This window comes from Melanerpes formicivorus, unplaced genomic scaffold, assembly GCF_026170545.1.
Source record: "Melanerpes formicivorus ecotype bairdi unplaced genomic scaffold, bMelFor1.0.p_v2 SCAF_56, whole genome shotgun sequence".
In the NCBI taxonomy this organism is placed as follows: domain Eukaryota; kingdom Metazoa; phylum Chordata; class Aves; order Piciformes; family Picidae; genus Melanerpes; species Melanerpes formicivorus.
Genome location: NW_027142408.1, coordinates 1,909,626 through 1,929,882, shown reverse-complemented (window position 1 = coordinate 1,929,882; position 20,257 = coordinate 1,909,626). Strand labels below are relative to the sequence as shown.

Here is a 20,257-nt window from a genome sequence, read left to right as displayed (position 1 = left end):
TGGTTGCCAAAGAGCTTATTGAAATAGATGTGTCTTAGAGACACAGCTCTGCTTAGAGACACAGAGCTCCACAGCTGAACCAGAAGGTGATGAGATCTGAGATGAGCTCTGCTTCCTTTAGGGCTTTGCTCTTTCATCCTATGATTTGCTGTCCTAGAAAGCTGTATCTGTCCTTTTTCTGTTGCTGTGCACCTTCTGACCTACAGAGGAGTTGTAAAATGCAGGCTTTATTCCAGAGCCTGAGATACTTTGCAACTTGTGCTTAGCACATTTGAAGAGCTGACATTTGAACTGGGCTTGGATTAAGCTGAACCTAGATTTCAGAAAAACTTGGGTTAGAAAATGCAGTTCAGAGGTTTTGTGATCATCTTAGCAAATGGCATTGAGAAAATGTGCTGTAATCTACTTTGTGTGTAGGGATTCTGCTTGAGCTGCTGAACTCCACCTCAGATGCAGCGAGCGATTGTGAGTTTACACTTCCAGCTATGGGATGTGTTAGTTGGAGTGCAAACTGTCAGCTCTTTCCTCTCTCCATCTCTCTGGTTTTGTCTTGTGCAGGATCTTACTTAAAATACTTTTGAAGTTTCTCAAGTCCTTCCTTGTTTATCCACCTCCTGGAAGCCTTTGCCTCTCTGTAAACGTTAGCCTTTGCCTGCTGACAGTGTCTGGATGTGAGGATTAACAGGATGTGCGTTCTGAGAGCTAGAAGCTCGGACTCTGATGCTTTTCTGCCATCTCTTGGAAGACAAAAGTTAATTTAGTGCATTAACCTGGGCTGCTGCCACTTGTCTCAACTGATCCAGTGGTATCTGAAACACAGCAGAAGGGAAAATCCATCCTTCCCCTCTTTCTGAACCCCCGTTTGCAGCAGCAGGAGCAGTGCCACTAAAGCCTTTCCAATCCTGTGTGCTGACCACTGCCACCTTGCCATTCTCACAGAAGAGATGAGGTTGCTCTTACACTTGGATTTGTTTACTGGCTGCTCTGTGCTAGGCAAACCTCAGTATATATTTCTGCAAAGAACTGGACTTTGTTTCTCGCTTCCAGTAAGGCTTAGGCCTAAAAGCTATTTCATTTGCTTCATGGCTCCTTGCTTGTATTCATGGGTTGATGTTTTTACTGAGTTTGAAATCATTTTGCCATGTAGATGAGGGCCTTTTACCCTAGCACGTTGCCAACCCATGGTTTATTGGTTCTTAATGCTTTAAAAATGGCAATTTCCCTTCTGAGGCCATAACCTAAACCTGGGGAGAATTACTGTGGAATAATTCTGCAAGTTTTAGCCTTGGTTTATTTGTTTACTCTTCCATATTTTGCATCTCTTTTACTAAAGAATTAGTGATTGTATGTCAGGGATTTGGTGTCACACAGGCCTCAATCTTCTGCTGGCTTCCTGTCTTTTCTATTGCTCAGTTGAGATTTTGTCACTTGGGGTTCCTCCGTTAATCACTGCATGCTGACCTTCTTACAAAAGGGTTAGTGAAGGATGTGGAGGCTACTGGGGAAATGACTAATTAGGCAACTTTTAAAACCTGATTTTAAACAAAGTGAATGTTAACATTGATGGAGTCATTAGCAGAAATCCTGAGCTGCTCTAAAGGCAGGTCACAGTTTTGATTTTCTAGGTAGCTGATTCCCTCCTGCTTGTACTTAGAATGTCAGGGACTGCAGGGGCTGGGGACAAGCTGCATGAATCTAAAAGTGGACTCCATGGTGGAAATGATTTCAGTTGAGAAGCACATAATCTTCCCTAGTGAAGTGAGAGAGATGGATCTGACAGCACACCTTGGATTTTGAGGCATGAAAGAGTGGCTGAAAGATGGAACTAGCAAGAAGCTACCAGCTTTCAGGAGACTGAAAAGACAGAGGTCAAATTCTGAACTCAGATTTGTTTTCCTGTGGTTGTAACCTTGGCTTTTGCTAACAGTGTTTTATATTCTTTGGGACTGAATTGGCAGAAGACCTGGAGAAACAGACTTTGTCTTTCTGCTCTTTTTAAACACTGTGGCCTCTGTTTGCAGAAGTGCTTAGGAAGCAGGAGAAGGCAGAGCCAGGGCTAGGAAATGCCTACAGGTACCCTGTCTGCTTTTGGCAAATTCATGTGTGGTGTCTGATACCACACCTTAGATCAAAGGGGATTTTCAGCTTTAAAAGAGGCTTACCCCAGGCAGGACTAGGAATGAGGGTGTGTGATCAGTAGCTGATCTTTCAGGCTGAGAGCTGATGGGGTGTTGCAGAGGCAGGCACACAGATGGGTTGCAGTGAGCATTCTTTGAGCCTGCAGCCTTCCTGAGCCACAAATGAGGAAAAGGCTGAACATGCCTCCAACACAGGAAACAGGTTCAGTTGTGATAAGAAAATATGCACAGAATGTGCAACCTGCTTTCACGTGGCAACCCTGTGTTGCTGCTGCTCTCTTCCTACCTTGGAAAGTGCTTGGGGTTCGAGGGGTATTTTAATGTCTTGCCAGAACAAAACTTGAGTGAATCTATGCCAAGAAGTCTAATTACCAAATGGTTTGTATATGCAGCACCAAAACCACTTCAGTGTGCAGGAACTGGAAGCACAGTTACCAAGTTTAATCCAAAAATTTGTTTCATATATATTTTTTTTAAGGCTTTTTTTTCTAACTAGTTAATACCTCTTGAAGATTATGAATAGATATTAAAGATCAGTTACCTGGCCCCTCAGCAAGTTCACTGATAATACCAAACTGAGGGGGTGGGGTGGGGAGGTGGCTGACATGACACCCTGTCAGGCTGTGCTGCCATACAATGAGATTTGGACAGGGTGGAGAGCTGGGCAAAGGAGAACCTCATGAAGAGTGGTGTAGAGTCCTGCATGTGGGAAGGAGCAGCACCAGGCACCAGCACAGACTGAGGTTGTCCTGCTGGAAGGCAGCTCCATGGAGAAAGGCCTTGGAGTCCTGGTGGACAGCAGGTTCTGCATGGGACAGCAATGTGCCCTTGTGGCCAGGAGGGCCAATGGTATCCTGGGGTGCATCAAGAAAAGTGTGGCCAGCAGGGCTGGGGAGGTTCTCCTGCCCTTCTGCTCTGCCCTGGTGAGACCCCAGCTGGAATGCTGTGTCCAGTTTGGGGCTCCCCAGTTCAAGAGAGACAGGGAACTGCTGGAGAGAGTCCAACAAAGAGCCATGAGGATGATTGAGGGACTTGGACATCTCTGCTCTGAAGAAAGACTGAGAGCCCTGGGGCTGTTTGGTCTGGGAGAAGAGAAGGCTGAGAGGGGATCTGATCAGTGTCTATAAGTATCTGAGGTGTGGGTCTCAGGATGAAGGTGATGGTCTCGTTTGGGTGGTGCCCAGTGGCAGGACAAGGAACAACATGGTACAAGCTGGAACACAGGAGGTTCCACCTCAACATGAGAGGACAGCCCTGGAGCTGGCTGCCCAGAGAGGTTGTGGAGTCTCCTCCTTTGGAGAGAACCTGGATGCATTCCTGTGTGGCCTGCCCTAGGTGCTCCTGCTCTGGCAGAGGGGTTGGGTGGGTGATCTCTGCAGGACCCTTCCAACCCCTGACATTCTGTGATTCTGTGATGTTTTTTGATTCTTGGGTTTAAGTCTTCGAGAGAGAGTGCAAAACCCAACTGAGTTCATTCTGTAGAGAATCTGTGAAGCCTCTGTACTGCGTTCAGCTCTCTGTGACTGTCTTGAAACAGATATCAAAATGCTTTAAAGTAGGTTTTTTTTGTCCCTGATAGTCCCTAATACTCTCCTTGCATAATTATGGACTTTGGATCAAATCCTCTGTTACATATGTGAGGAAACATTGCCATAATTGCACTGATGTTTGCATAATGAACAGGCTGCTTGCCAGTTTTGACTGACAAATTCCAAGGCACTTCTGCACAAAGGGGGAAAAAAACCCATTAAAAATGGTGACTTCTGTTAGTTTTTCCTTTCATACTTGTTACAGGTGTTGAAACTATTTAGTTCTAATTTGCCAGTGAATTTATGTGTTTTCTTCTGATAGGCAGAGTTGTACCAAATAGGAGGGGCTGGCTTCCCCCATCCCTGCTCTGGGGCTGTTTTGGGGGCTGCCTTCCAGTCCTGCCAACATACCTCACTCCTGATTCGTATGATCCCCTGCTGCTGTTGCTGTGGTTCTAGGCAGCTCTTCAGAAATGCCTGCCAGCAGCACCAGTTTCTTTCAACCAGTGTGGTAGTTTGCTGGTGTGCACCAATGGGGGGCGGAGGAAAGACCACCAAAACATTTCCACTTGTGACCCCAGGCAAGGTTTGAACTCCAGCTTCCTCTGGAAAATGGCAAGCGTGCCCCTGGCCTTCTGAGCTTCGTGGCAGTGGGGATGTAAAGCTTTACATGGCCACTGAGGAAAAATGGTGGTGTCTAAAGATAAGCTGGAAACACTCAGGCATTTTAAGATGCTGCAATGAAAGGCTCATATGGGGACCTGAAAGAGAAGAGTTGAGGCAGGCACCTATAAAGTGCAAACAAAAGTGCATGTACTTGCATGTGTAGATGTTTATTATCCCAGTGTCACAGTGGTCTTGTGTGTTTCCCCTCACTGTGTCTGTCTGTGGTGTTTCCCTCACCGTGGCTGTTGGTGTTTCCATGCCCCACTTTGTCTGAAAATGCCAACCTGCAGCCCTCTCTCCTTCCATTTCGGAGCGGTGACTTCACCAGCAGGAGGAGGGAACATCTAAGGGAGATAATTAAAGTCTAATTAAATTTAAATGCCTCGGTGAAGGAATATAAAAATATTTAAATTCAACAGGCTAGTACATTTGCAGTTTTCTTTTATTAGGTGTGAAATCTAAGAATCCCCTGCCAACTCTGGAGGGTTCAATCCAGAATGTTGAATTGAAGTACTGCGGCACATCGTTGGTCAAATGCGCCTCTGGGACCGTGGGATCCATAAAAATTTGTGCCAAAGCCCCAGGTATGTGCAGCTGGACCATGTAAAACTTTATTGCCTGTAGAGGAGAATTGGCCTTGCCTTTTACAAGGAGAGTTACTGAAACAAGAATTTACTCATTGTTCCTATGAATCAGGGGGTTTGGGTACTCTGTGTTGGGGGAGGGGTTATTGTTATTGTTCTACGTGTGCCAGGATGATCCTTTCTGGCCCCAGGATGATCCTTTCTGGCCCCAGGACAGTTCGTTTTTACACTGAATAAAAAGCAAAAGGTATTTGTTTTTTTCCATGAGACAAATATAGACCTTAGAGCCCTGAGGAAGCTGGACTAAATTCACCCAGGCTGTTTGCATTTTGCTTTCCTTTGGACCTAACGTTGATGTGTTTATTGTTGAATGTCTCATTTCCCATTAATGGCAGGGGTGGGTATTTCACTTGGGAAGTTTCTGAGGGCTCTGTGATGAATTGCTTTTAAATTTCTGTAATAGACTTCTTTTTTTCAAGAGCATGCAGGCGCTTTTGCAATCAGTGTCTGTGACCTTTTCAGAAGGCAGCTCGTGTCAAGAGCATCTGTAGTGTATTTAAATCGAGGTCATTCTGATGGTGAGGTCACTGTGGTATTAAATGATGTTATTTTATAAAGTAGGGATGGAAATGACTGTCTTAAAGATAATTGATTACTTCATTTGAAGTCCTCCTGGATGTAAAGGCATTTACAAGATGGCGTTAAGGAAGCTGTTTAGTAGTTTATGTGAGATTGCTCTTTCGATGTCTTCTCTCGGTTCTGTACTTACACTGTTAATAAGTGTGCTCTTTGGACCAGTGAATGTTTGTGTTGAAAATTTACCTTGTTACAGTAAAAGCTGTAAAGGGTCTAATCTTCACCTTAGGTGATGGTGGAAAAGAGAAGCTGATTCCTTTAATTCAAGGCCCATCTGACACCAGAGACTTACACAGCAGCAAATGGCTCAACGAGAGCAGAAAGCCAGAATCCCTCCTAGCTCCAGATTTGGTGGCCTTTACAATCCAGATCCCACAGTACACAGACTACTGCCCTAACTCTGGTAAGTGCACAACTCCTGTGAACCTGCTGTCATGTTGCCTTTTTCCTATCCAACACCACTTTCAAGAGAGGGGCTTGATGCAAAAAGGCCAAGGTCTGTTTCTCATGCTGCACACCTACAGCTTTGCTTTAGCAGGGTGTGGAATGCACAAACTGAAAGCAGCCTTTGGATGTATGTCAAATTCACTAGGGAATGCTGCGTTGATTTGTTGCCTTCTAAGGTAGTTATGCAAAACCTTTTCTAAACTATTATGGGAGCAGGATCCATGTTCCCAGAATCCTAGAATTATGGAATCATAGAATCCTAGGGTGGCTCAGGTTGGAAGGGACCTCAGAGATCATCTTCTCCAGCCTCCCCACCATGGGCAGGGACCCCTCTGAACCAGACTCAGCTGCCCAAGGCCTCATCCAACCTGGCCTTCAACACCCCCACAAAGGAGGCAGCCACAACCTTCCTGTGCAGCCTACTCCAGAGCCTCACCACCCTCGTACTGGAGAACTTCTTCCTAAGAAGTTTAACCCTGCTCTCCCTCAGCTTCAAACCATTCCCCCTTGTCCTGTATTTAGACACCCTCAGGAGAAGTCCCTCTGCAGCCTTCCTGCAGGATCCCTTCAGCTATTGGAAGGCAGCTCTAAGGTCCCCCCAGAACATTTCCTTCTCCAGGCTGCATTTGGACTTTGGTGTCAGTGTGGTGCATTTTACAAACCATGTCTTTGTGTTTTTGAAAGTTTATCTGTTTGCCATGCTAAGAGTGGAATCAAACAGGTGCAAAAACCCAAGCATTGCAAAAGTGTAAGGCAAGCAAGAGAGTGAGCTGAGCCTGGGGTGATGAAGCACAGAAGTCAGCTGCAAAGTGTGATTTTTCTCTAGCTCATTTCATCTGTAATGGCTCTTGAATGTCCTTGGTCAAGGCAGTAAGAGTGAGTTTATTGCCATCCTTGTGTTATGTGGATGTGTAAGCACCAGCTGATTCTTGTGCAGTCAGTGCCTGGAAGCACCAAGCTCTGCAGCAGCTGGTAGGGTATTTTTGCAGGGACTCTAATTGTGTTTCATGGAGAGCACCCACAGCAGCTTTGCAGACCACATTCAATGGAGCAGCAGTGTTGATCTGCTTGAGGGGAGGAAGGCTCTGCAGAGGGATCTGTACAGGTTCAATCCATGGGATGAAGTCATTGGGATGAAGTTTAACAAGACCAGGAGCTGGGTCATGCACTTCAGTCACCACAACCCCAAGCAGTGCTCCAGGCCTGGGGCAGAGTGGCTGGAAAGCAGCTCAGTGGAAAAGGAACTGGGGGTGCTGGTGGACACCCAGCTGAACAGGAGCCAGCAGTGTGGCCAAGAAGACCAACAGCATCCTGGTCTGAATCAAAACCAGCAGGAGCAGGGAAGAGATGGTGCCCCTGGACTCCGTGCTGGGTTCAGTTCTGGGCACCACAGCATAGGAAAGATATCGAGGGGCTGGAGGGTGTCCAGAGAAGAGCAATGAAGCTGCTGAGGGCTTTGGAGGGCATCATGTGAGGAGCAGCTGAGGGAGCTGAGGTGGTTTAATCTGAAGAAGGCTGAGGGGAGATCTCATTGCTCTCTCCAGCTCCCTGAAAGGAGGTTGGAGTAAGGCTCCTCTTGGTCTCTCCTTCCATGTGAGCAGTGATAGGATGAGAGGAAATGGGTTTGAGTTCTGCCAGGGGAGGTTTAGGTTGGACATGAGGAGAAACTTCTTTAGTGAGAGAGTGGTGAGGGGTTGGCACAGGCTGCCCAGGGAGGTGGTGGAGTCCCCATCCCTAGAGGGGTTCAAGAAGCTGTAGATGTGGTGCTTCAGGATATAGTTCAGTGGTCATGGTAATTGGGTTGTGGTTGGATTCAATGATCTTAAAGGTCTTTTGCAGCCTCAGTGATTCTGTGGTCATATTGGAAACATTAATGGCAGTGCTTTTATAAGAGCTCCTGTCCCTAAAACACTACAGAAAAGCAATTCATGATTCATCAGTTTCTGAATTATTCAGATACATTAAAAAAAGCCCCCAGAGTGATAATGTGTTGCAGCTGTTGTCTGTTGTCTCACTTAAGTAGCTTTTAAATGTCCATGATAATATTTGTTGCTATTCCCAAGTATTGCATTTTCTGCCTTTGTTGAGACTCTCTTTAGTTTCCTGACTTTTGGTGTGGCCTGTTCAGTGCATTTGCAAGGGGCTGTGCACTTGTGTGGCTGCTGTGTGCTCAGGGGCTACCCTGCACGCTCAGGAGTCCAGCTCTGCTTCCCTAGGTCACTCAGGTGACATCTGTGGATGATGACAAATGGGAGGGCAAAGCTTTCCCAGTAAACATGAAGAATACTGGGGCAGATTGCCCCCCTAGGAGCAGATTGCCTGCCTAGGAGCAGATTGCCCCCCTAGGGAGGTCGTGGATGCTCCCTCTCTCGGTGTGTTCAAGTCCAGGTTGAACGAAGCATTGAGCAACCTGGGCTGCAGTAGGAGGTGTCCCTGGCCGTGGCTAGGGGGCTGGAGCTGGATGATCTTTAAGGTCCCCTCCAACCCAACCCAACCTCTGACTTCTCTGAATAATGTATTGTAAAATACTTTTCAGTTGTTTTTGTTTTCTGTTTGCTTTAAATATAACTGGAACCAGGCTACATTACTGGCTAAGTGATCTCTGCTTGTATACAAATGGTGAGGGAGTTCATGAAAGCCCTCTCTTAGAAACACTTGCTGAAGGAGCTGAGGCAATTTAGTCCAGCAGACATGGCTGTGCTTTTCATTGTGAGTATGAAAGCTGCATGGAGGGAAAACCTAAACTGATAGGAGGGCATAAAAATGCTTTCACTGTCAGTTGCAGTCACTTCTGGCAATTTAAGAGGGCTCTGCTGGAGAATTTGACAGCAAATTCAACTTGTGCTGCAGGGGAATAAAAGGGTTGTTTGAAGCTGCACTCCTAGAGGTGATTGTGCAGTCCTGAAGTTGTGCTGTTTGAACAGTTTATCCTCCTAGTGTCAGGTAAGGATGTCCTGGGATAGGAATCTGAACTACAGAGAAGGGTGAAGAGAGTAGTGCTACCTGCTTGTGGAAAGAATGAAAACAGCTATCCAGGAACAGCTAGAATTGTTCTGTGCTGTCAGATTGCTGGAGGTAAGGCCAGGGCTGGCCAAGTCTGCTCAGTGCAAATACCTGTATAGCTGATGTTCCCAGGGTGCACATGAGTTCTTGAAGGAGAGAAGGGGGAGAGCAGGTCCAGCTTGGTGGGACTGGGTAAGCTGTCACCCAGCACTTGGATAAACTCAGTTACAAGGATTCATAAAGCTCTGCAAACTCAGTGAGAGTGAAGCTGCTGCTGACAGCATGCAACAGGGCAGAGGGCTGCCCTGGAGCTCTACAAAGCTGAGGAGCCACCTCCAGTAAGGACAGACTGGTCTAATAGCTTGTTGTGTGTAAAGCCAAGAGATGCAGTTGCAGGGCAATTTCTAGGTTCTGTGGAAGAAGCTTGAATACAGTAAGGGTTGAAAGTGGTTTGTTACAGAAAAAAATTAATGAAGGAAGAGTAATTAATTAATGCAGTGTGTGTCTGTGAAGCTGAACAGAGAACAACTGGATCTAAATTAAAATCAAAGCAGTTAGGATGTAAAATGCCAAGGAAGAGGCTGTGTGAATGGCTACAGGTTCTAGACTAAATCAGGGTCTATCTGGAGAGCCTCCTCCTCTCCCTGCAGAGTCAGCAGTTGCTTGCTGTCTTGTACCACTTATCACCAGGGTGATTGTGCAGCTCCCCTGCACTGCTTGTCTGTAGGCAGCCCTGCAAAGCCTGAGGATGCATTTGCAGTTGGCAGCAGTGTTTTATTTCTTGCTGTTTCTCTTGTTGCTGCTGAGGTTGAGGAGAAAAAAAGTGATGGTTCTAGTGGTGCCCTGCTGCATGGAGTACAAGCAGGAAAGGGAAGGACTCCAGACACTGTAGTGCCAAGAAGGGCAGCAATAGGTGTGATGTGTAGCACATCCAGGCACAAGGAGTATTATGGGTGGCAAGTGCACAAGCTGCTGGTTGCTCCACCAGAGTGCTTCACACTTTGGTGCACAAAATGTCCTAGCAGAACAGTGGAAAACTGATCTGTGTGTGGCAGAGGAGGTGCTAGGGACAGAGAGTATAAATGGGATTTTATTTAGTCCTTAAATGCAAGTCTGCAGTGCTGCTCTGTGAATTCTGGATACTTCTGTACTATGGGAAATTGCCTCAGGTGTCTCTCTGCATAGCTGTAAAAAGCAGTGGTTACACTCCCCAGACTTTATCAGAACTGCAGCACAGAAAATAAGTACAAGAGAGGAGATTATTCCATTACCCCAGGGCTTGGGAAGGTCTTCTTACTGCCTCTCTGAAATAACTTGGCTTTATTAACCCTGGAGCGAGCTGCAGACCTTGTTTGTTTCACCTGGCCAGTTGAGAGAAAGAGGGAGATTTCCAAATGAATGCTGGTGTTAGGATTTAATTATGAGCAGCTGTTGAATAGATGAGGTGAGCTGATTAAGCTCTATTTGCTTTGCTGTATGGAATAATTGGGAGTGCGTGCACAGCTGGTGCACAGAGAGCTTTATGACATATAAATCAAGAGGAGCTCAAATAAAAAACACAATTAATAAAAAGTGTTCTTTGAGATCAGCTTAAATGTTCCATCCTGCAGCAGTGGAACAAGGGAGTAAACACAAGTACCTGTGTTAATGTCATGCCCACGCGTGGTAAGCTGATACACCCCGCAGAGCAGCGGAGGAGCGAGAAGGCTTCTCTGGATTGGGAGAGCTGTGTGAAGGCTGAAGAGCAAATGCCCTTGGAAGAGCTGGAATTTGTTAGCTGAGCGATGTTTTCCCTTAAATAGTTTTGGATTTATTTTTGCCACTATCAGTATGTTGTAGCTTTAGATCAGATACTCCATCTCGTCTCTCTCCCCGAGTCTTCCATGTTTCTAAGACTAAATAAATCATCTCTTAAGGTGCCATAAGTGTTGTACCAGCAGGAACGGTAGTTAGTGTTGTCCTTTCATAAACCAGCTGATTTTGACCTGCAAGAACTTACTTGAAACTAGACTTGAGGTGCTTGATTTTATGCATGCACACATACCTGTGCCCCCAGCTCCCCACTTTTGGCAGTGCTGGCTACTGCAAAGCCTGGCTTTCAAAGCAGGGACAAAGGGAATTTGAAGTTCCCAGCTCTAATTCAGGAGAGCATTAATGCTAGTAAATAAAACTGGAAAAGCCCAACTTGCAGGAGAAAATTAATGAACTACTTTGAATTCTTTTTGAGAGCTGTTGACCCAGCGAAGGAGGAACAAACCTTTAATATATTGGAGCAATTAGAGACAATTCACATTTGTGGCTTGAGCATGAATGTGTAAAAATTATACCCATCTATCTTATTACATTTCCTCTTCTCTCCCTGAGGAGTTCACTATGTACTTTATCTGTAATTGTTGCCAGTTTTCTATCAAGTTCCCACTGGGCTTCTGGTGCAAAAAATCTTATCCTCCCGATGACAGAGCTTGCCTGAATGATTTCATGCTCTGAGCATTTTTGTTCACGGGAATTAGGGGCAGAATGTGGCTGCAGCTGAACACAGCATCTATTTTTGTAGTTGTGCAGTTTGGGCTCTGTTATTGGAACTAAATGAAGAGATGCAGGTGTTCTCCAGCGCAGGTCCTGGGGGATTTTTTGATGGTAGATGCTTGAAAAGCAAATGCATGTGTTTCCAGAGCTGAGCAGCAGCTGTGGACAAGGATTTATGCTTTTCTCAGAACTTGGGGATTTCAGAATGTTACATTTAATCACATGCACGGAGAGGGGAGCAAATGGTAAAGATGTTACATACAGGACCGGGGGGGCTGATCTTTTTACCATACCAGCTAGTTGTGGGAATAGAGGAACAAAGTGATCTTTAATCTTAATATGAACAATTTCAAAAGGATTATGAGAGCTGCCAGGACTCTGCTCTTTTGAGAGCTCTGCTTTTGCAGTGCACAACAATTTATATCCTCTTAATTGCCTTTAAAACACGGCCTTGCTCTTGCTTTGCCTCGGAAAAATAGGGATGCAGACGGCATGGGATCCTGGCGACCCGGGATTCATGTGGCCTTCTATTGGAGCAGGGTGAATTTCAATTCAAAGGAGTTTCCATTTTTTTGAAGGGTTTTTCCAATCATGTTCTGTGGTTTCCACAAATTGGATTCAAACCAGCAGCGCCTGAAGTGCAGTCATCCAAGATACAGAACTTGGGAGCAGAAGTATTTTGTGGTAATTCAATTTCTCCCTCCCTTTCTTTCTGCCTTATGATTTGGAGTTAATTGATTCTAGTAAGCCCAGTGTCTGACATCCCCTAATTTTATCAGGAGTTGAGGTGGGGGCAGCAGCTGCTGGGACTGCTGAGTGGTTTAGGGTGGGAGGACGCTGTGGGCACGTTGGTAACAGTGGTGAATGCAAGTTAGTTAGAACTGTCTGAGAAAGCAAAAAGGCTGCTTTTGATTTTGTACATTTACCAACTTGTGTGCTCCGTCCTCCCCCATGACCCTCACAGCTTAATTACCTTAGGCACCACAACCCAGTTAAGTGTCAGACGTGTTTCAGACCTAAATCTCCTGTCTCAGAAAGATCTTTTGCATTTAGTTCTCTTTTTGCACTTAGCTCTTTTGCAGAGAGGGAAGTGAACTTGGCCTCAAGCAAGGTTGTTGCTCTGCTGACTGCAATTATAAGTGTTGTGTCCATGGGGCCAGCACCAGGAAGGGGTTGCAGAGGCTACTGCTTTACCGCTGTTTGCAGCGGGTTGTGTAACTCTGGCAACTGGAAGCCAGCTCTGGTTATAGAGAGGTAATTGCACAGTGCAGGAGTGAGGCAGCTCATTCAACTTTCCACCAAGTCATTCTGCAAATCCTCTTGAGGGAAGAGATGTCTTCATCCCTCTGCTTACATTGCATTCAGTTTCTCTCACTGCACCATAAATCCTTCAGCAATACATGTCTCTTACAATCCCTCTGAGGCACAGTTTCAGAATTCTGAGTTTTGTGAAGTGATGCTTGAAAAATGGATGTTGGAAGCAAGAATCCAAAAAGCTGCTGTCTGTCCTGGTAGGAAGTTAGCCTGTGTGGTGTGGTGAAGTTCCCTGAAGGTGTTCCTGCCTTTATTTCAAGGCTTACTGCTTTTGAGATGCACTCTTCAGCTGCACTGGGGAAGTCCACAGGATGATGTCTTCAGCCAAAAAAGTGCTTTTGCCTTTTACTGATTTCCTTTTCTTAATGTTATCACTTAAGAGTTTGGTAATGTGGCAAAGAAAGAGCCAAACCTGGATGATGAAGATGACTCAACTCCAAACAGCAGGAGTCTGAGACATTGCACTAGGAAATCTGTTGAGTGAGGCTGTTGGAAAGCCTGATTCTCCTTGAGGATCAGACCCCTGTCTTTAGAAACTCCTTGTCTGCCTTCCTCTCTAAACTCAGGATAGCAACCTTCTGCCTATGGATCATGGAGCTCATCTTGGAATAGGAGTTTGTCCTTCAGCAGTGGCAGCTGAAGATCTGAGCTCCTGGGTGGTGGCTGTGCAGGCTTTAAAGCACAGAGGAAACCTCCTCAGCCCCTCTCTAAACAGCACATAAGCTACAAAATTCTGTAGCAGTGCCTGAAAGCAAAAATTAGTTGGTTTTTAAATCCAAACAAACCCCAGCACACCTTTGAACTTACTAAATGTGTAAAGATTAGGAAATGGCAGATAAGAGAGGCTCCCTGCTACCTGTAGTTTGTGTTTATGCATGTGTGTTCACTTTACAGCCTGATGGTATCAAAATGTTTGATGTGGCCCCCAAAGTCATGTTTAACACTGCTGCTGTGAAAACAAAATAGTGTCTAAATGTGAGTAGCTTCTCTTGCATAGAATGGTTTAGGTTGGAAGGGACTGTAAAGGTCATCTAGTTCACAATATCACTAAGGTTGGAAGAGACTGCAAAGATCATCAAGTCCAACCTGTCACCACAGACCTCATGACTAGACCATGGCACCAAGTGCCATGTCCAATCCCCTCTTGAACAGCTCCAGGGACGGTGACTCCACCACCTCCCTGGGCAGCACATCCCAATGACCAATGACTCTCTTGGTGAAGAACTTTCTCCTCACCTCGAGCCTAAACTTCCCCTGGCACAGCTTGAGACTGTGTCCTCTTGTTCTGGTGCTGGTTGCCTGGGAGAAGAGACCAACTGCTTCCTGGCTACAACCACCCTTCAGGTAGTTGTAGAGAGCAATGAGGTCACCCCTGAGCCTTCTCTTCTCCCAGCTCCCTCAACCTCTCCTCATAGGGCTAGTTCCAATGCCCCTGCCACGGTCCAGAGGAGGGCAACAGAGGTGATCAGGCTGGAGAACCTCCCCTATGGGGACAGGCTGAGAGAATTGGAGGTGCTCAGCCTGGAGAAGAGAAAGCTCTGGGAAGACCTTAGAGCATCCTTCCAGTACCTGAAAGGAGCTACAAGAAAGCCAGGGAGGGACTTTTGACAAGGGTTTGTAGTGATAGGATGAGAGGGAACAGATTGGAGCTCGAGGAGGCCAGATTTAGAGTGGAGATTAGGAAGAAATTCTTTGGAGTGAGGGTGGTGAGACCCTGGAACAGGTTGCCCAGGGAGGTTGTGGCTGCCTCCTCCCTGGCAGTTTTGTAGGCTGGGCTGGGTGATGCCTTGAGCAAGCTGTGCTTGATGAGTTGCTGAGAGGCATTCCCCTGTGCACTTGTGGCATCTGGCAAAGCTGCTCAGAGAGGTGAGCCGGCTGATGGCACAGAGAGCTCCAGAAACGTGACAGCCATGGACTCTCAGCACTTGCTGACACACAGCTTTGGACATTCAAATCTGGTTTTAATTGAGAAAATGTATCTTGGCCAACAGATTGGGATAGCTCCTACTCAGCTTGAAAAATTGCCATGGGATCTTGAACTTCCAGTTGGATGCTTCCCAGGCGTGGGCATAAGGGACTGTAACTGTTTGCTTTCAAATGGTGTTTAAACTGTTTCCAGGTTCTGTAATTGAATTATATCGCTCTCACTACCGCTGTGGGGATGGAAATGGTTCATAGAAGATGGCTGGGGGTTTGTGTCATGAAATGCTGGATGCTGCTGAAAGTCAGGAGGCTTTGGGTAGCAACATAGAAATCTGTTCTGACCAGGTCAGTTCTTTGCTTTTCAAACTCTAATAACAGTTGCTTAAGGAGCTTTTTACTGAACAGAAACACAGCACATTTGAGGAGAAACAGCATTCAGTGAAGCATTTCCACTGGTTTTGATGCAGAAATTGTGATCTAAATATGGATTTGTTCCTGAGCTTCATTTATTTTGGTTTTCTCTCAGTAATTTTAATCTCTGTAGTAGCTGAAAAAGAAGTTCCAGGTCGCTCCCAGGAATCCAGTGTTCTGGTGATGATCCACAGCTGCCATTAGTTTCATGTATATGGTTTAGGATGCAGCCTTAAATACACAGGGTGTGAATATTCAACCACTTTGACCCTGAAGCTGCCACAGAATTTCCTTTCTGTGATGTTGCAAATAGCAATTTGAGGAGCACAAAATGAATTTGGGCCATTACCAAGTGACTGCATAGTTTATCACAGTATCACTATTGACCAAACTGACAATTATTTTGAAGAGACTATTTTATATGAGGGATTTGGAGCACAGCCCTGTGAGGAGAGGCTGAGGGAGCTGGGGTTGCTTAGCCTGGAGAAGAGGAGGCTCAGGGGAGACATTATTGCCATCTACAACTACCTGAAGGGAGGTTGTAGCCAGGTGGGGGTTGGTCCCTTCTCCCAGGCAGCCAGCACCAGAACAAGAGGACACAGTCTCAAGCTGTGCCAGGGGAGGTTTAGGCTGGATGTTAGGAAGAGATTCTTCCCAGCAAGAGAGATTGGCCGTTGGGATGTGCTGCCCAGGGAGGTGGTGGAGTCAGCATCACTGGAGGTGTTCAGGAGGAGACTTGATGGGGTGCTTGTTGCCATGGTTTAGTTGATTAGGTGGGTTGGGTTGGTTGATGGGTTGGACACAATGATCTTGAAGGTCTCTCCTATCCTATCCTATCCTATCCTATCCTATCCTATCCTATCCTATCCTATCCTATCCTATCCTATCCTATCCTATCCTATCCTATCCTATCCTATCCTATCCTATCCTATCCTATCCTATCCTATCCTATCCTATCCTATCCTATCCTATCCTATCCTATCCTATCCTATCCTATCCTATCCTATCCTATCCTATCCTATCCTATCCTATCCTATCCTATCCTATCCTATCCTATCCTATCCTATCCTATCCTATCCTATCCTATCCTATCCTATCCTATCCTATCCACTAGGCAAATATTGTTAACTCTTATTTTAATGTGATTTGCAGTCTTCAGTAGAGGAAAGGGTATTTTACAGAGGGAAAATACTATGTTATGTGGTGTATGTCATTTTATTTTATGTCATTCTGGGTTATTTTCTTCTGTTATGTTGTCATTTTATGCTGTTTTATTTTGGTTGGGTTTATTGCATGTTATTTTATTTTGTTATTTCATTTTATTTTGTTCCTTGAAGTTGAGTCTGAAAGAAAAGCTTCTAGGTGCTGCCCTGACCTTGCAGCTGGTGCAGGTAAGATCTAGAACTGTTTGCTGGAGCACAGTAATTTGCTGAGCCAAGTCGTGAGTTCCCACTTGAACACTCTGCTGCTGTGTTGATACTGAGCTCCACTTGCAGCACAGCAAATTAATGCTGGGTCTCCAAAGTGTGTTGCTAATTCCTGATCTATTTTTGAGGTGAAGCAGATGAATTTTGGGGGAAAAAAAAAATCTATAAAAATGTGATTTTCCTCGAGAGACTTAGAAACTTCATTCTTTGTCTGCAAGCAGAATAGCAAAGCTTTTGATGGAGCTTAATGAGCATGCTGGCATGGCCCTGCATGGAGAAGTAGGTGCCCAGACAGAGAGAACTGAAGGGATGGAGTGTCCTGAACAAACATGTCAGCTCTTACAGCTGGCACAAAGTCTGCCAGCCTCTGCCAGCTCCTCCCCTGTAGCCTGTGTGCATCGTCTGTCACTGCACAGCTCCGTGGGCCATGTGCCTTGGGACCAGTGCCAAGCTGGAGAAGTGGCTTTCAATGTGCTTGCCTCATGTCCAGGAATCATGGAAAAAAATGGCCCACTGCCTGTGGGAAGGTGGATGTGAAAGGAGTTGGACCAGTTGGAGTTTGAGCCATTGCTTTTTGAGTTGCAGTGTAGATAACTGTCATGGCAGAGGGCAAAAAGGCTGTGTTCAGAGGATACAAAGCATAAAATCAAATGTCATCTGAAAACTGGTATTAGGGATCAGAATAATGATCTGAGTAAATCAGTGGCTGACTGCCTCCTACCATCTGGAAGGTGGATGGAAGGGGGCTGGAGGAAAGGGATGACATCCAGAGGGACCTGGGCCTCATCCAGCCTGGCCTTTAACACCCCCACAAAGGAGGCAGCCACATCCTCCTTGGGCAGCCTATCCCAGAGCCTCACCACCCACATACTGAAGAACTTCTTCCTAAGCTCCAGTCTAACCCTGCTCTCCCTCAGCTTCAAACCATTCCCCTTGGCCTGTCTCTAGACACCCTTAGGACAAGTCCCCCTGCAGCCTTCCTGTAGGATCCCTTCTTGCCTTGGAAGGCAGCTGTAAGGTTCCCCCAGGGTCCTCACTTCTCCAGGCTGAGCTGCCCCAGCTCCCTCAGCCTGTCCTCTTAGCAGAGGTGCTCCAGGCCCTCAGTGTAACTCTGTTCCTGTTTGGTTATCTGCTCAGTGGAAATAAATTAAGGAAAGGAGAACATAAATTCTCTTCTTCCTCTAATTTTGACCTCTTGGAATGTCCCTGCTGTGACAAGAGCAAATCTCTCTAGGCTGTGACCTCAAACAATTCATCCAAGAAAAGGAAAGATGTTCTCTGTATCTTTATAGTATTTGGAAGCCAGTTGGAAGCACAATGCCTGGATTGATACTTTCCAGACATCAAAATTAGGGCAAAACGGTTGGTTTGGTAATAGATTTGTTACTTTAAAAAGCCAAAAAAATAATATGTTGTGTTAAAATTGTGGGGTTTAACCCACTTCTGGAGAACTTGATGGGTAGAGAGTGATCTTCAGTCTAATGGAAGTTTCTGCACAGAGATGTGTGTGTTTTAAAGTGCATTTTTAGGCAGCTGCATGTCTGAACTAATTGGGTGAAACTATAGTGCAGATTGTAATCAGCTTATGGAATTATTCTTTGTGAAAGCCCAGGAAATAAGGTACATGGAGCTGCATCTTGGAGTTTTGAAAACACTCTAATACAAATAGAACTATCTCCCTAGCACTAACTGTATGTAGTGGAAAGGCCTTTTTTAGCATTTGAAGCTGATAATGCTGTCTGAGCTCCTCCAGTGGTAGCACAGCACAGAGCTGAGGCGAAGCCTGTGAAAGGCTGACTTAACCTGACTGCTGATGCGCTCGGAGTGCAACATCTTTATCAAGTTAATGTGAGGAGCAGTCATGCCCTACTTGAATTACTCCTTTAGAAGAGCTGAGCAGCAGCCTGGATGTGGACTTTGAAATCCTGGGAAAATAAGATGCATGCATGCATTCAAATGTCTGCAGTCTTTGCTTCAGAGCAGCTGTAAGACGTTGGAAGCGAGATGTCAGCTACTGGCTGCTGGCTGCATTTTTACTCTGAAGGGAGTTGTGATCACTTAATTGCTAACCCAGGGTAGCATTTTAATCACTGCATCCTCACTTCAAGGCTTTCTGTTTTCAGAAGCCAGTTGAAGATACAGGACTTAAGAATCAGGATGTTTAGCTATCTTGTGCACACTTCTAATTCACAGATTGTTTCAACTTTAAGACCCTACTTGTTTTGTTTTAACATAGGGATTTAGTGTGCTTTTGATGAGGGAGTAATAATCCACTAGGTTTGTCAAGCAGCAAAACAGAGCAGAGGGATGGGTAGCAGTATGAACAATGCTTCCAGCATGCTCACTAGGGATGGAAGAGTCTAATAGCTGCTAAAAGCCATGCATTAGAAGGGTGGCTGTCCTTTGCAGTGTTGCAGAGTCTTGTGCAGGTGACTCCATTGCCAGGCTCCTTCTCTTCACAGCTTGATTCCATATTTGCTTTGAGAAGACAGACCTGTAGGAAATAACTGATTGGCTTCAATTTTCCTTCAAATGCTTGGACAGTTTCAGAGTGTGCATCCCATTACACTCAGATCTGAGATTTTGGATAAGGAGTGCCAGATGTTGTGTGTCAGGATCCTTACACTTCCTAAGGCAACAATGCAGAAGCAGCCACTCTGTTGCTGCAGGAGTTCTGCAAGCTGCTGCACCCCAAGGCAAGCAAGAGCAGGAGCACTCGCTTTTGCTTGTTGCAGTATCAGCAAGGGCAGTGTGAACTTGGGCTTCTTGTGAAGCTTTGGTGGCAGACAGCAATCACCAGTCCAGGGATGCTCATAATTTTCCTCTGAGCTATCTCTGCTACTTTCACATTGCTTTTGGCAATGGAATAATATTAAGTCTTAGTTCTGTTGCAAAGGGTCACAAAAGTGGTCCTGAGACTGGTGATCACCAGCACCAGAGAGCGAAGGAAGGGAGCTCCACATCCCCACAGCCACTCATCCTCCAGCCTTTACTGCTGGCTTTTCCTGAGAAGCAAACTGATTTCCACCAAAGAGACAGCTCAGGAAATAGGCTTGGAGAAAGTCCCACGCTCACAGGCTTTTGTCCAAAGAAGTTCTTTACTGTGGGGATAGTGGAGCACTGCAACAGGCTGCCCAGGGAGGTAGTTGAGGCCTCGTCCCTGGAGATACTCAAGGTCAGGCTCAACAAGGCTGTGGGCAACCTGATCTAGTGGAAGATGTCCCTGCTGACTGCAGGGTCTTGGGCTAAATGACCTATGGAGGTCCCTTCTGACTCAAACCATTCTGTGATTCTGCTTTAGGAATAGTTTGTGTTAGGAATTTCTGTCCTGATATGACACCTGCAGCACTTTCAAGTGCAGTGTGTGTGCCACATAGTAGCTGGGTTAGCTTTATATAACCCTTTATCAGTGCTACTGACAGAGGTTTAGGGAAAATGACTTCTTGAGCTTCATGTGGCTTCTTTCCTAGAATGTTAGTGTGCTCTTAGAAATTAAAGTATCTTCCAAACAAATAGGCTGTTCCTAAAGATGATGTGTGCTGTCCCACTAGGAATCCTAGACAAGAGATGAGAGCAAAGGGGTTGAAGTTGTAGTATCAGAGTATCAGTCAGGGTTGGAAGGGACCACAAGGATCATCTAGTTCCAACCCCCC

The 20,257-nt window shown here is 45.8% G+C and overlaps 1 protein-coding gene across 7 annotated transcripts in view; it reads left to right on the top strand.

The window, feature by feature from the left end:
* The window catches only part of VPS13B (vacuolar protein sorting 13 homolog B), a 327,581-nt gene that overhangs the window by 85,715 nt on the left and 221,609 nt on the right, over nucleotides 1-20,257 (top strand). For all 7 annotated transcript variants that reach the window (XM_068161158.1, XM_068161154.1, XM_068161155.1 and 4 more), the window contains 2 exons: nucleotides 4,783-4,917; nucleotides 5,783-5,956. In XM_068161158.1, the coding sequence (XP_068017259.1) occupies nucleotides 4,783-4,917; nucleotides 5,783-5,956 (309 nt within the window). The remainder of the gene's footprint in view (nucleotides 1-4,782; nucleotides 4,918-5,782; nucleotides 5,957-20,257) is intronic.